This window comes from Bubalus kerabau, chromosome 1, assembly GCF_029407905.1.
Source record: "Bubalus kerabau isolate K-KA32 ecotype Philippines breed swamp buffalo chromosome 1, PCC_UOA_SB_1v2, whole genome shotgun sequence".
Lineage (NCBI taxonomy): Eukaryota > Metazoa > Chordata > Mammalia > Artiodactyla > Bovidae > Bubalus > Bubalus kerabau.
The window spans coordinates 83,921,347-83,938,460 of NC_073624.1; the positions used below are offsets into that span (position 1 = coordinate 83,921,347).

General features: G+C 37.3%; 1 protein-coding gene across 2 annotated transcripts in view; it reads right to left on the reverse strand.

Moving 5' to 3' along the window:
* Positions 1 to 17,114, reverse strand: part of GXYLT1 (glucoside xylosyltransferase 1) — a 49,510-nt gene that overhangs the window by 13,095 nt on the left and 19,301 nt on the right. For both annotated transcript variants that reach the window (XM_055580877.1, XM_055580868.1), the window contains 4 exons: positions 12,599 to 12,724; positions 8,475 to 8,726; positions 778 to 901; positions 396 to 568 (listed from right to left, as the gene is read on the reverse strand). In XM_055580877.1, coding sequence (XP_055436852.1) covers positions 396 to 568; positions 778 to 901; positions 8,475 to 8,726; positions 12,599 to 12,724 — 675 coding nt within the window. The remainder of the gene's footprint in view (positions 1 to 395; positions 569 to 777; positions 902 to 8,474; positions 8,727 to 12,598; positions 12,725 to 17,114) is intronic.

The following is a 17,114-nucleotide window of genomic DNA, read 5'->3' on the forward strand; positions in this document are numbered from 1 at the left end:
TAATAAGATAAGCCTGGGATATTTTGCTTGTACCTCCTCTTTGAGAAGGTACTCAAAATAACGATGGAAATGTGTCAAATAAGCACAAGAGATGGCCAAAAGGGGCACCCAATCGCCAAATTTGGCACAACTTCAGCATCAATATAAATAAAATTGAACACTGCATTATAATTTGCTGAAAAGAATAATATCAGTGAGCTCATACTGATAATGCATAGGTCAGTAAGTGGGCAAAAGGCAGTGCCCTTCCTTACAGCAGAATGCCAAGTGCCAGAGCTGTATGGGGAGGGTGTGGTGGGCTTTATCACTGATGAACTGGAGCAAAGGATATGCAAATTCTCTGTGAACCAGGGAGTCTGTTCACAAAAACACTTAAAAAAAAAAAAAGAGCTTACATTTCTCAGTGCTTCATAAATAGCTCTAAATGCTGGTTGCTTATCATCATGGTAAACACCTCTGTTCCCATGGAGAATAAAGATTCCTTCTTCTTCAGCTTCTTGGCAATTGCTTCCATATATGCAATGATCTGGTCGGTAATTCCATTGGCAAGGAAAAACAAAAAGGCTTTCTATGCAAAGATAAAACAAAGAAGTAAACACACACTAATTCCACAGAATTAACGTTCTGCAAAGATTTTAAACTTAGTTTACTCTGTCTTAAACATAAAGAGTGATAACTTAATATAAGCCAAAATCAAATAAATGCATTTTTTTCAATTTTGACTACATACTATGTTTTTCTTTTTTTACAAAGAATAAAAGAAATTTTTAATATTACCTGGATTGTGAAAAAATATGATATTCAACAGATCTTGATCACCCCATGTAATGTTCAGTTTGTATTTTTTAAGCAACGGCATCAGTATATCTCCCCATCGTAGTCGCACGGTGGTCATATCATTCTGTTGGTAAATACATTAACAAATTTCTCAGACCTCCAGGTTAAAAATGGCAGCATAATGACAGTTCCTCATTCTTCCCTTAGCCATTGTTACAGAGCAACAGATGTGTAAACTTCTTTTGTTACAAAACAATGTGACCCTAACGTAAACCTAAATGTGAGGAAGAATGAACAGCTCAACTGGACAGATAACAAAAGATATCTGAAGCTGTACAGAGCCATGACGAAACTAACAGAAGTCAGGAAGAAAAGGGAAAGAGAAAGGAGGTGGTGGTTTCAGTGATATGACTGTACCCTCATCTTAAAAAGCACAGTTTTAGTACCTATGTCATATATCTAGACACAGTACCTATGTCTTTGTAATACAGCTGTTGAAGACTAAAGGTGTTAATATATAAATGAAAAGTACTAGAAGCAGTGGGGCTTCCCTGGTAGCTCAGACGACAAAGAATCTGCCTGCAACGCAGGAGACCAGGGTTCAATCCCTGAGTCAGGAAGATCCCTGAAGATGGGAATGTCTCCTCATTCCATTATTCTTGCCTGGAGAATTCCATGGACAGAGAAGCTTTGCAATCTATAGGCTATGGGGTCGCAAAGAGTCGGATACGCTACTGCTGCTGCTGCTGCTGCTAAGTCACTTCAGTCGTGTCCGACTCTGTGCGACCCCATAGACGGCAGCCCACTAGGCTCCCCCTCCCTGGGATTCTCCAGGCAAGAACACTGGAGTGGGTTGCCATTTCCTTCTCCAAAGCATGAAAGTGAAAAGTGAAAGTGAAGTCGCTCAGTCGTGTCCGACCCTTAGCGACCCTATGGACTGCAGCCCACCAGGCTCCTCTGTCCACCGGAGTTTCCAGGCAAGAGTATTGGAGTGGGGTGCCATTTCCTTCTCCAGGAGTCGGACATGACTGTGCGACTAACACACACACACAGGAGCAGTACTTGGCACAGTGTTGGTTAGCTCTTATCACCATGATCACTATGATTCTTAGACTGATTTGCTAATCCTTTATAACTGGCATTTCAAAGAGATCACTTGAAACTGATAAATAAAAAATAGATACTGAATTTAATCAGATGCCTTTTCAGCCTCTATGGAATTCCTCATAGCTCATTATTTTAAAACTCAAAGTCAGATACCTAAGGAAACAACAGAGTTGAAAGAGGGCTAGGGATCATTTGAATCTGGGGTGAAAAGGGGTGGAGTTGAATACTAAGTCTTTTATACAAATTTGACTCCTGCAAACTCTCCAGGTTTAAACTAAGTACTTTTCAAATTATAGTTTGCAACATGCTGATGAGTGAATTTTTCATATCCTCTGAGAGATTTAAGTACAGAAATTGAGAGTAAGATTTAGAAACTTTTATAGCAATTTAACAGAGTAATTTTATATCTATTTATTTTAACATTTTCCAAGTAATTTGTATTATTTTTTACAAAACCATTGGCTCATGACAGATTGCAAACAATGTTTAAAAAAGCACTTTCCTTCTTCACTGATCCTATCTCCAGATAGTCTGAAAACAATTGTTACAAGCTATTCTCCTGTTGCTGCTACTGCTGCTGCTAAGTCACTTCAGTCATGTCCAACTCTATGCAACCCCATAGACGGCAGCCCATCAGACTCCTCTGTCCCCGGGACTCTCTAGGCAAGAATACTGGAGTGGGTTGCCATTTCCTTCTCCGATGCATGCAGGCATGAAGCTGAGTCGCTTCAGTCGTGTCTGACTCTGTGCGACCCCATGGACAACAGTCCACCAGGCTCCTCTGTCTAACGGATACTCTAGGCAAGAATACTGGTATATATAACAAACTCAATGGAGGTATAAGCAATCTATCCTTTGAGAAGGAAAAGTAAGAATTCCTAGGGGAAAAAACTAAATATTTAAACTAAATATAATCTACTATAGTAACTGTATTACCTTATTTCTCAGGATGCATTAAATACAGTGACTATACACACATACACACACACAAAATCTGGAAAATGACTGAAACAAATTTTACTTAAGGAAATAGTAAGAAAACAATTTATTTGAAAGGATAACTCTGCAATGATTCATTGATCATGTTAACTAAATGTTCTTAGGATCTGAAAAGGAAAATATGAGTTGATCAACAAGGACCAAGACCAGCAACACATTCAATATATGGTACTGTTGAAATACCCCTTGTATCATGTCATGCTCAAGTTTTCACTACACTTTACTTATTTAAAAAAAAAGAAAAATATACCTATTCAAAGAAACACATCTACTCAAAGAAAAAAAAAATCTTTATTATGCAAAGGAAAAGTCCTACCAGAAAAAATATTGGACAAGAAGAAATAACACCAGTAGTACTTGTTGAGGATATAACCTAGAATATCCAAGACTAAAAAAGCCATGAAAAATGAGTTTAATAAAGAGGCATTATATACAAAAAGAGTTTAAGCCAACAGAAATAGAAAAACAGCAAACTAGAAAAAAAATCAAAGGAAATGGACATACAGCCATTCACAAAGGAGGAAACAAAAACAGCTAAAAATTGTATGAAAAGATTTTCACCCACATAGGTGGTGTCGGAGAAGGCAATGGCACCCTGCTCCAGTACTCCTGCCTGGAAAATCCCATGGACGGAGGAGCCTGGTAGGCTGCAGTCCATGGGGTCGCTAAGAGTCAGACACAATTGATCGACTTCACTTTCACTTTTCACTTTCATGCATTGGAGAAGGAAATGGCAACCCACTTCAGTGTTCTTGCCTGGAGAATCCCAGGGACGGAGGAGCCTGGTGGGCTGCTGTCTATGGGGTCGCACAGAGTCGGACACGACTGAAGTGACTTAGCAGTAGCCGTAGCAGGTGGTGTAGTCAGGTAAGTAAAATTAAAATACATGAGGTGTTTTTCAGCCATCAGTTCAGTTCAGTTGCTCAGTCGTGTCCAACTCTTTGCCACCCCATGGACTGCAGCACGCCAGGCTTCCCTGTCCATCACCAACTCCCAGAGTTTACCCAAACTCATGTCCATTGAGTCAGTGATGCCATCCAACTATCTTATCCTCTGTTGTCCCTTCTCCTCCTGCCCTCAATCTTTCCAGCATCAGGGTCTTTTCAAATAAGTCAGCTCTTTGCAATAGGTGGCCAAAGTACTGGAGTTTCAGCTTCAGCATCAGTCCTTTCAATGAATATTCAGGACTGATTTCCTTTAGGATGGACTGGTTGAATCTCCTTGCAGTCCAAGGGACTCTCAAGAGTCTTCTCCAACACCACAGTTCAAAAGCATCAATTCTTCGGCACTCAGCTTTCTTTATAGTCCAGCTCTCACATCCATACATGACTACTGGAAAAACCATAGCCTTGACTAGACGGATCTTTGTTGACAAAGTAACGTCTCTGCTTTTTAATATGCTGTCTAGGTCGGTCATAACTTTCCTTCCAAGGAGTAAGCGTCTTTTAATTTCATGGCTACAGTAACCAGCTCCAGTGATTCTGGAGCCCCTCAAAATAATTGGATCAAAATAAAAAAAAAAACAGTTTCCACTGTTTCCCCATCTATTTGACATGAAGTCATGGGACCAGATGCCATGATCTTAGTTTTCTGAATGCTGAGCTTTAAGCCAACTTTTTCACTCTCCTCTTTCATTTTCATCAAGAGGTTCTTTAGTTCCTCTTCACTTTCTGCCATAAGGGTGGTGTCATCCGCATATCTGAGGTTATTGATATTTCTCAAGGCAATCTTGATTCCAGCTTGTGCTTCTTCCAGGCCAACGTTTCTCATGATGTATGCTGAATATAAGTAAAATAAGCAGGGTGACAATACACAGCCTTGACGTACTCCTTTTCCTATTTGGAACCAGTCTGTTGTTCTACATTCAGTTCTAACTGTTGCTTCCTGACCTGCATACAGATTTCTCACGAGGCGGTCAGGTGGTCTGGTGTTCCCATCTCTTTCTGAATTTTCCACCGTTTATTGTGATCCACACAGTCAAAGGCTTTGGCATAGTCAATAAAGCAGAAGTAACCATATAACTACATATTAATACTAGTACACAGAATCAAATCAAATTATTCTTTCTCCATAATATGACACACATTAAATGTGACGGGCTATATGTACTGACATAAAAATCAACTATATATTTGCTAAGTGAAAAAAGCAAACTGAAGCTGTATAAAAGGACGGCACATTTAAATGCTAATGTACATGTATATCTGCTTCAAAATGCCTTTTTAAAAGGGTCTGAAGAATACAGAGCAAAGTACATAATGTCATTTGGGCAAAGAATGAAACTGGGGATAGTGGTATGTAAAGCAGAAAAGTATCTTTTTTACTCAATGAATTGCCTGAATTTTTACAAGCATGATTTTGTAACTTTTTTAAAAAGATGCAGCTCTAATATTCATTTCAGCAACTCTACCAAAAATGCACATGTATCATATTAAGATAAATTAGTTTCATTTTTAGCATTATGTAAGCTTTTGAAAACAAACTCATTATTACCATCAGTCTATGTTATACGTAAAAATAAAATTGACAGATGACTATTCATATCATGCTCTGACAACACTAGAAACTGAGAACTCATGAATTCTCAAAGATTGGTTACTCTACTAATTTCTGAAAAGTTCTGCCCCTTTTGCTAAGATGTTCACTGACACTGTTTCTTAGGCTATATATGTAACACAATAAAAGCCGTCCATCATACACATATTTCAAATATGTAAAAATAATCATCACAACCACTTCACAGTAAGTATTCTATTTTTTAATACTTTTCAATAATTCATCAATGGCAAAAAAAAAAAATAGTTCAATAACAGCCTGGTTTCTAAAACTTCTGTCTGTCTTCTGCCAGTAATTATCCATTAAGTTGCTACTTTATGCCAGACTCCATGCTAAATATTCTGAAAGCAAAGCTGTATAAAAGACATACCCTCCCCTCAGTACATGGAGAAAACAGGCAAAAATTAAACTTTACAAAATAATAAATGGCAGGACACAAACAAGGTACAACAAACATACAAGAAAAGAATTCTCAAGATGCCTTATTTATAGTCTTTGGTTTTTATCTAATAAATAGGAAAAGGTCAAGAAATATCCTACTAAGGATTCAACACTGCAGAAACAATTATAACACAAAACACAAAGCAGTATCTTAGCCAGGGTTATATCAGTGTCTGTCAACATTATGAGAAACAAAACAAAAAGCTAAATTTTTACTATTTTAAATTTTAAAATATATAACACATAAGGCTGGAACAGAATAATTATGAATGGTAGGGGCTGGGTGACAACAAAGCAAATAAGAATTTAAAACATGGTCATTGTCCTATGGGTTGTCTTACAGCCTTTCATGTGATAGTAACTATGGGATAACATTTGTGAACCTGTATGAAACAGTTTGAAAAGTTATTACAAGTAATTCAGTTATATCACTAGAGCTCTAAAATTTAACATCTGTGCCAGAAATTATGAGTCAGTAGGAAAAAAAAACAAAGCCATGTCTGCTAAAGATATTTTTGGAAATCAGGAAAAATAAAGAGATATAAAATGGAACAAAAAAAATCAATAAATTTTGTCGTAATGTATCAGCAATCGTAAATAAAATATTTTAAAAACAGAGCAAATCTTTGTTCCCACTGGGCAAGAACAGAGTTGTCTGAAACCAAGGGATAGTACGTATAAAGCAAACTGCAGCTACTAAATTAATACACAATCATACACCTCATATGTTCTTCATTAAGTCAGTAGTACACAGACAGAAACAAATGTTCGAAAGCTTAGAAATTATTTCAGCTCCCGTATCTACAACTCTAGCTGGATTATAACATACCACAGGCAAAAAGGAAAGGGGAGAAACCATTATACACACTTAAGAATGACATTCAAATAAGTAAAAGGCAAATAAAAAATAATTATAGATTTGAACTACATAGCTGTAATTTGAAATGTTCTTAAAAATTAAATAGTGGTGTTACACTAAATTATCTCTAAGGTTCTTTGCAACACAACACTTCTCATAATTCTAAGAAATTCAAATGAAGAGTTCCTAAGGACTTACATTATTCCTTAGCACATAATCTTACAGCACCATCTTCTGGTATAGTATTACCGTGCATAGTCTAACCATCAGAAAAGGAAGAAAACTCACGGTATGACACCTGCTTTGTTTAGTAAAATGTTATGGTAGATAAATTTTTAAAACTCAAAATATATTATCAAATTGGGTAACTGAGGTTGACTGATAAGCAAGAACACAGGTTACACTGGCTTCATTAAAGCATTCATTTGTGGAAGACAAACTGAAAAGACATCAAGGTTTCAGAAAGGTACAGAAGATGGGAAAGCTAAACAAACAAACCCTATGTAGGCTAGATATACAGAAGACAAGAGTGATGGATGTTAAACTGCCTTAAGATTGAAATGTCCAGATGTGGGTGGTGACGGCCACAAGCAGTACAGTGGCCTGTAGGAAGGATACGAAGGGACAATAGATTTAAATCAGACACGAAGACAGGAATAAAAATAATGGTGTAAACTCTGGTCCATCACAGCCAATGGAAAAATCCTAAATGTATACATGTGCAAATATGTATGTATAGATATTCATATTATAAAAGATAATATCCCTTAATGCTTAATTCAGTATTAACCAGACGTAAAGGGTTAAACAGTGAGTATGAGTGTTTCAGAAATCACTGCTTTTAGCTAACGCTGAAGTGCTTAGTATGTGTCATGCCCTATACTAAGCACTTTGAATGGGTCTCTTTTAAAAAGACAACCTACTTAAGTCATTTATTATCTCTATTTTTCAGCTGAGAGAAATGACATTTGAAAATTAACTAGCTGGCTAGTAGTTGTGGTGAACAGGTGACAAAGTTAAACATAAGGCCAAACCACCTGACTCCAATGGCCCCAGACTACAGTGACTTAAGGACTCATCAGCATGAAACTGACAAACAGTACAATGCATCCGGAATGCACAGTCAGAGAAGTCAAATAGCCGGACTTTTCTGATCCCAAAATTTGAGACAAGAAACGTAGGGATTTTAAAAAAGTCACTATAACTTCCAATAGCACCAAAATAGCCAACATTTCCTATGTGTTAAGCCTCGTTCTAACTAATTTATTCCTCACAAAAACCCCAAGACATACATACTGTTATCTATCATACCATTTCACAGATGAGGAAATCAAAGCCTGGAGATGTTCAAAACTTACCCAAGATCTCAATGTTTGAACCAAGCTAACATGACAGTCTTAAGCTCTTAACTACAATCTGTGCTCCTCCAGGACATATCACATTTTAGAGTCAAGTATTATGAGGCTGCACGACTACAAAATGACAACTCTTGTCTGGAATACCAATCTAGGAATGTTCACACTTGCTGCTTGATCCTTGACTGTAATGCCATCTGCTTTGACCTACTGTAATGCTCTAATAAACAGAATACTAAGAACACACTTGCTTCAATTATTCTAGGTAAGTAGAAAAATTCTGAATACGTCGATCTAGCTTTTAATAAAACAAAACTAAATTGGAAACCAAACAATCTGGAGGGAAAAGAGCAGAATGCTAACCTGAATCAGTGACTTACCTTGAAATACTTCCTTCTCATTCTGGTCATGTTCATCAGCATAACTCCCGAGTTCACTCCAGTTTTCCCATAGTATGGATGTCTGGCAAAGCGATTATACCAGCCTATTCGAGGCTCTTCATGTTCTGGTGCCATTGCGGCAATTTGTGTGGAATTAAACTTCTTTAGCAAAGCCCAAATATCATCAACAGGCCGTAGAAAAAGGATATCAGTGTCGACATACAATAGTGAGTCAACTTCTTTCAGGATTAACTATGGGGAGAGATTTTTGAATCAGTAACTCTATTTCATTATAAAACACCAAAGAAGCTTTCATTATTTTTTAAAAAAAATACTTAAGAGATAAACTACTTGAGAGATAAACTACTTGACATTAATTTTTAAAATTAATCTTTCCCAAGTCTGACATTTTTGCAACAGCATATATAGATATTCTGCTAATCTTTTTATTAACTTTTAAAGAAGAAAAGCTATAAAAACACATCAGAATAAAAACTCAATACTAAAAACTGGAAGAAAAAAGTAAAAGCAGTATCCTCAAAGACTAGGGAGGAAATGTTTTCCATAATGGAAAATAACATTACCTTTGGTGAACTGACATAGCAAATCTTAATTTCCTGAGATAAATACAGAAATTAGCCAATACAAATGAAGATCTGAACTTGTCCCCTCTGCCGTAACACTAATAACTGGTACCTTTACTTCATAATACCCTCAGCCAGCAATTGGTAGAGCCAAAATTGAATCCAGACCACCAAGCTCGAGTCCATGCTCTTATATGTGAGCTGACCATCTCCTAACAAATCAAAGATCCTGCACTTAAATAGCAAGGGCTAAAACAAGACTTGTCTTGGAAGACTGGCTATGTCACTTCCCCAAGAGATGTCAAACCTCCTGCCTGCTCCGGCTGTGCTCAGCTGTGTCTGACTCTTTGCAGTCCCGTAGCCTGCAGCCTGCCAAGTTCCTCTGTCCATGGAATTTTTCAGGCAAGAATGTTGGAGTAGGTTGCCCTTTCCTACTCCATATGATCTTCCCCACTCCGGGGGTTAAACCTCCAACATGTATCTTTTACAGGAATTTTCAAGGGTAAATTTTTATTTCTGCCTCACCCAAAGACTTGAGAATCTGACCCCTGCAAATTTAAATTTGTCTATCCCAGTGTACTAGTAAGTCTCAATGATTAGGTTAACCCAAATTAAAGCTTTTTGGTTAAGAATATAATGAGGATAAGAGCTTGATTCTCATTCTGCTCCCTTTCAAAGCTGCTGCCTCCTTCTGAAGCTAGGGTTAAGCCATCACCTTAATGACCAGTTGCGAAGCTGAAATCACTCCATGCCCCCACTGATTTAATAGCAGGCTGAGGGAAAAAAATCTGACAGTTAACCACAGAGCCTGAATAGAGAAGGTTCACTTGTTCAAGGACTATAATTAAAAGGATATGTATGTATGTGTCTGTCTGTCTGTCCCTCCTGTTTTGGAGGACAGAAAACTGAACGCAATTGTTTTGCTTCTGTACCATGAGACAAATGTGTTTACAGCCTACTGTATTGTTAGCAGTCTAGGAAGACGCTACAGGAAGCTCCAAGGTCACTGTCAGGAGCCACGGCCATCGGTGGTCATGTTGTGTGTGTGTGTGTTCTGTCACTTAGTCACGTCCTACTCTTTGTGACTCTATGGACTGTAGCCCACCAGGCTCCTCTGTCCATAGGATTTCCCAGGCAAGAATACTGGAGTGGGTAATCATTTCCTCCTCAGGGGATCTTCTCAACCCAGGGATGGAACCCACGTTTCCTGCATTGCAGGTGGATGCTTTATCACTGAGCCACCAGGGAAGTCCACCTGGAAGCCACCAAGGAAGTCCACCTTCACACATAAGGTGAAATGACAATCATATCAGTATTTTTCTATGGTTCCTTTTGGAGGAAGGAGGATTTGCCAGAGCTTACATTGGATCTTTTAATCCCTCCATTTTTTAAAAAAGTTTTTTAATGTTTATTAATTGACTTGGCTGTGTCAGGTCTTAGTCGTGGAACATGGGGTCTTTGCTGCAGTGTGCAGGCTTAGCTGCCCTGTGGCACGTGGGATGTTGGTTGCCTGTCCAGGGATCAAAATCACATCCCTGCACTGTAAGGTAGATTCTTAACCACTGGACCAGGGAAGTCCCTTAATCCCTCCATTTTAAAAGAGAAGAACCAGTTAAGGTTTTTACTTAACTACTTCAATAAATACTTTAAGAAAATTCTTCATTTAAGAAAAATGAAGAATCAACTTACTTAGAATCTGGTTAAAAAGATGCAAAACTAAGAGTGAATGAAGTACAAGAACAATTTGACAAGTTTCAAGTATTTAATTTCAGTATTTCAAATTTTTAACTACATCACATCATTAAATGATCTGGCAAACTTCCTATCAAAACATCAACAATTAAACTTTATAACGCTGAATAAAACAGAAGAGCAGTGGTTGTAACCTCATGCTTCTTTCACCACTCATTGCTTTCCAGTGGTGTATTCTTGTTTATTTAATGTCATAATGTGCTTGTTTAAATGTTCATCTCCCATATCAGACAATAAACTCTACGAAAACAAGAAATCTGGGTACATATTCATTCCTATATGCACAGCACTTCAGTACAGATACGTGGCAGAACAAAGGCACTCAAACTACTAATTAAATGATGTAACACTGCAATGATTCAACCTAAATATTTTTTTTAATTTTTAAAATTTAAAGCCTGCATGAAGTTATCTAAAACTTCTTAGGCTTTTCCCCTCTTAATCCCTTATTTGTGTGTTTCTTACAAGGGAGGTAGACAAGGAAGATATCCTAGGATCAAGATTTTTTATGCCCAGCAATAAACCTACGGGTTAGGCAGATTCAGCTATCAAAATGTAACATGATTTTAAATCTTAACTGACATCCTAGATTTGACAAACTCTATTCTCAATATGCTAAGAACTGCCTTATTCCACTTAATAACAAATAAGCTTCTTCCTGATAATTCCTATACTTAACAGAACTCATGCACTTTCAATATTTCTACTACCGTAATTATTTTAAACATTATAGTGGTTTTAACAACTACTGAGAATTTTTTAAATGTGGGTGAATTAAAATGGAAGAGGTAATCTTGCTTCTGAATATTTTTTAAAATATTTATTTATTATTTATTTGAGTGTACTGGGTCTTAATAGCGCCACATGGGATCCTCTATCGCTAGCTGTGGCAGTGGGATCTAGTTCCCTGACTAGGGATCAAACCTGGGCCCTCTACACTGGGGGCAGAGTCTTAATCACTGGACCACCAGGGAAGTCCCTGAATATTTTTAGATTAAAAAAAATAATAATCAGGGTTTATCACCAGAGACTACCACCAAAGAAGAGCCCCACTGAATAAATGGTTCCCATTTCCCTTTTAGTTCATGTCCTCAAATTCTGTTTCTATGTTAAAAGTATCAGCTAGAAAAGGTGAACTGACTTGCTGTTAAAACAGAAAGTTATTTAATAAACTGCTTCATTTCCCAAATTACAAATGCAGCGTGCAACTGGCAGGTGATCCTGCCACTGCATTCCTACTGGCAAAGACTTGGCTCCATTAAGATCTGATAACCTCTAACTCCTTCTCAGGGCTTCCCACATGGCACTAGCAGTAAAGAACCTGCCTGCCAATGCAGGAGGCATAAGAGACATGGGTACAGTCCCTGGGTCGGGAAGATTCCCTGGAGAAGGGCATGGCAACCCACTCCAGTGTTCCTGTGTAGAGAAGCCCCTGGCCAGAGGAGCCTGGTGGGCTACAGTCCATGGGGGTCGCAAGAATTGGACACAACTGAAGTGACTTAGCAGGCAGGCACACAGGCAACTCCTCCTCAGAGAAGAAACAGTTTATAGCAACTGAATAAATTAAAATGTAAGAAATAGTATTGCAACAGAAATTACTTACACTTTTCATTTTTAACAGCATATTTTACCATAGCTTTTATTTGTTCTATGGGAAGTTTTTTCTTTCTTCTAATATTCAAAGGGAAAATAATTTGTGTGTGTTCATTTAACTGATTTACATGAAACTCTTCATTAACTCGTGTGTAAAAGCAAGATGCAAACAAAAAACGCTGGAGAAAAACTTACTGGCAAGAACAATCTCTGGGAAGCACACGGTTTAAACAGTTTTTTCCACTCTGCTGCATTCTCACTTGGAAAAGTTATCGGGTATAATGAATAATTAAATGTTTGCAGAAATGACCAGCTGTCAAGCTACAATAAAAAAAAAAATAAAAGAACTCAATTCAAACTTCTGCAAAATTATAAACCAAGATTATTTTTCAAAAGCTAAAAATTAAGATGTTATACATCGTATGTCATACACAGTTAAAAGAAAGATTTTTCTTTCCCACCATTTTGTTTTCATTCAAAATCTTAAAATCATTCTAATAGCTAGAAAGAATTCACCATAAAGATCTAAGGGACAATTAAAATGATATCATTTAAAATGATTAAATGATATCAATCAAAAAACCAGGAAGTTGAAAGAACTATACAAACTGTTCACCTCCATCAAACTTGACCTGATGTACAAATCTTCTCAATCCATAAACAAGTTAAACTCAGAAAAATTAAGCACTAATTTTATTACCATCGTATGTATGACATAATAGAAAATGTTTACAATCCGAGTCAGATCAACGTAAAGAACTGATGAGAAAATATTATCTGTGACTTCTCTGGTGGTCCAGTGGTTAAGTCTCCATGTTTCCACCGTAGGGTGCTCAGGTTCATCCCTGGCTGGGAAACTAAGATCCCACATGCTGTGAGGCATGGCCAAAATATATATTTTTAAAAAAGAAAGAAAATATTTACCTATGCATTTTCTATATTCATAGATATTCCTCATGATAAAATATTTCAGTAAATATATATCTAACACCGAGTTTTTGTTTCTGGCCACACTGTGTGGCCCACAGGATCTCACATCTCTCCAATCAGGGACTGAACCCGGGCCCTTGGCCACAAAAGCTCCAAGTCCTTACCACTGGTCTGCTAGGGAAATTCTTCCAGTGCCAATTTTTAAAAAATAATTTAAAAAAAAGCAAAATCTGATTTTCTCATCTGAAAATCTATAATGAATATATTTACTTTTTAGTTTCCTGAATGCATCTGGAGACTCTGAATTGTTTCAAATTCAGAAAGCATTACCTATCACTGCTGCTTCAACAGTATTGTTGATGTAAATTTCCTACAGAGCATTCACAATCTCTGGGGAAGAAAAAAATACAGACTGAAGGTCTCTTTTTGAATTATGTCTGTGTTCAAGTAATTTTTAGAAACATCCTCCTTCTTCTTCTTTTATTCCAACATATGTTTGGAAGGAACATATGCCTTCCAACATAGTTTAAGGGAATAGCTTTATATCCAACACAGCTTTGATGTCTCCATCAACTAGTTTCAAACACTAGCATTTTATTTCCCTTGCATGACTTATTAATCACTTATTAAAGACCCTTTAAATACCAACATCAAAATGAAATCTTAATCATTTTTAAAGTTCCAGTATCTAGTCATCTTTTTTGCAGTAAAAGCACATTCCAGAAAATATTTGATTCTCTTTCATCAAAAGAAAACCCAAACATTCTCAGAGTTAACTATGATAGTTAATGAAAAACTAAGTTTAAAAATATAACATATACTACACAAGCAATAACTCATCCAGATTTGAAGACAACACAGAGCTGCATATAAGATGAAGCAATAAATTTATTTTACTTTTATATTATATTTTCAAAGGCTTCCACAGTTGGTAGCAATCTGTTGCTAGTCTTTGAACTGTTAGGACAAGATTAATTCTTCTGTTAATATTTCAGAAAACAACCCAGATAATGACCTTAGGATCAGAAAAGCACATATCACAGATACAGAAACTATAAATATTTTAAAATGGTTAAGTAAGGCTTTTATTTTGGTAATTTTATTGAACTACAGCTGATGTACAATATTCTGTAAGTTACAGGTATACAATACAGTGATACACACTTTTTAAAGGTTATACACCATTTATAGTTATTATAAAATACCAGCTACAGTTCCTATGTTGTACAATATATCCTGTAGCTTATTTTATACATAATAGTCTGCATTTCTTAATCTCCTACCCCTGTATTATCCCTCCTCCTTTCCCTCTCCCCACTGGTAACCACTAGTTTGTTCTCTATAACTGTGAGTCTGTTTCTTTTTAGTTATATTCACTTGCTTACTGTAATTTTTAGATTCCACCTATAAGTAATATTAAACAGTATTTTTTTTCTCTTATTTCACTTAGCACAGTATCCTCCAAGTCCATCCATGTTGATGCAAATGGCAACATTTTCATTCTTTTTTATGGCTTGTTAGCATTTCACTGTGTGTGTGTGTGTGTGTGTGTGTGTGTGTGTGTGTGTGTATACACACAACCTCTTCTTTATCCATTCATCTGTTGATGGACACTTAGGTTGCTTCCATACCTTAGCAACTGTAAGTAATGCTGCTATGAACATTGGGGTGCATGTATCTTTTCTAATGAGTGTTTTTAGGTTTTTTCCCCAAATATAAACCCAGGAGTGGAACTGCTAAGTCATATGGTAGTTCTATTTTTAATTCTTTGAGAAACCTCCATACTGTTTTCCACAGTCTGCACCACTTTACATTCTCACCAAGAGCATACAGGATTCCCTTTTTCCACATCCTAACATTTGCTGTTTGGGTCTTCGTGATGATAGCCATTATGACAGGTGTGAAGCAAGATCACACCATGGTTTTGATCTGTGTTTTCCTAATGATTAACATGCAATATTGAGCATCTCTTCCTGTGACTGTTGGTCATCTGCATGTCCTCTCTGGAGAAATGTCTACTCAGTTCTTCTGCCCATTTTTTAAATCAGGCTGTTTTTGGATGGTAAGTTGTATGAGCTGTTTATATATTTTGGACATTAACCCCTTATGGTCATGTTGTTGTTCAGTTGCCAAATCGTGTCCAACTCTTTGTGACCCATAGATTGCAGCACACCAGGCTTCCTTGTCCATCACCATCTTCCGGAGTTTGCCCAAGTTAATGTTCCTTGTATCAGTGATGCCATCCAGGCATCTCATCCTCTGTCACCCTCTTCTCCTTCTGCCTTTAATCTTTCCCAGCATCAGTGTTTTCCAATGAGTCAGCTATTCACAAGTGGCCAAAGTGTTGGAACTTCAGCATCAGTCCAATGAGTGTTCGGGGTTGATTTCCTTTAAGATTGACTGGTTCGATCTCATTCCTATCCAAGGAACTCTCAGGAGTCTTCTCCAACACCACAGTTCAAAAGCATCAATTCTTCAGTGCTCCACCTTCTTTATTATGGTCCAGCTCCCACAACTGTACATAATTACTGGAAAGACCATAGCCTTGACTATATAGACCTTTGTCGGCAAAGTGATGTCTTTGCTTTATAACACACTGTCTAGGTTTGTTATAGGTTTCTTGCCAAGAAGCAATCGTCTTCTAATTCTAAGGCTACAGTAACCATCTGCAGTGATTTTAGAGCCCAAGAAGAGGAAATCTGTCACTGCTTCCACCGTTTCCCCCTCTATTTGCCATGAAGTGACAGGACCAGATTCCATGATCTTAGTTTCTCAATACTAAGTTTTAAGTCAGCTTTTTCACTCTCCTCCTTCACCTTCATCAAGAGGTTCTTTAGTTCCTCTTTGCTGCCATTAGAGTGGTAACATCTGCATATCTGAGGCTGATGATGTTTCTCCCAGCTATCTTGATTCCAGCTTGTAACTCACCCAACCCAGCATTTCTCATGATGTGCTCTGTAAGATAAATAAATGGGTGACAATATACAGCCTTGTCATACTCCTTTCTCAATCCTGTACCAGTCAGCTGTCCCACACAGGTTTCTAACTGTTGCTTCTTGACTGGCACACAGGTTTCTCAACACAAAGATAAGGTGGTCTGGTATTCCCATCTCTTAATTTAAGAGCCTTCCACAGTTTTTTATGATCCACACAGTCAAATGGTTTAGCAGAGTCAGTGAAACAGAGGTAGATGCTTTTCTGGAATTCCCTTGATTTCTCTATTATCCAGCAAATGTTGGCAATTTGATCTCTGGTTCCTCAGCCTTTTCTAAACCCAGCTTGGACATCTGGAAGTTCCCAGTTCACATAATGCTGAAGCCTAGGATGCAGGATTTTCAGTAAATCCTGCATGCTAGGCATACTGGTCATATCATCTGCAAGTATTTCTCCCATTAAGTAGGTTGCGTCTTTTTGGCTAGTCAATGGTTTCCTTCGCTGTGTAAAAGCTTTTAAGCTTAATGAGGTCCTATGTGTTTATTTTTGCTTTAGGAGACAGATCCAAAAAACACTGCTATGATTTATGTCAAACAGTGTTCTTCCTATGTCTTCTTCCATGAGTTTTATGGTTTCAGGTGTTACATTTAGGTTTTCAATCATTTTGAGTTTTTGTGTATGGTGTTAAGAGAATGTTCCAATTCCATTCCTTGTAAAACAGTAAGCTTTATGCCTCCCAGAATCAAAGATTTTAGCAGGAAACTAAAAGACTTGAGGTCACAAGTAGTATTTTTCAACTAATATGAAAAATGAACTAAATTACCTGAGAAAATATCAAATAAGCTTT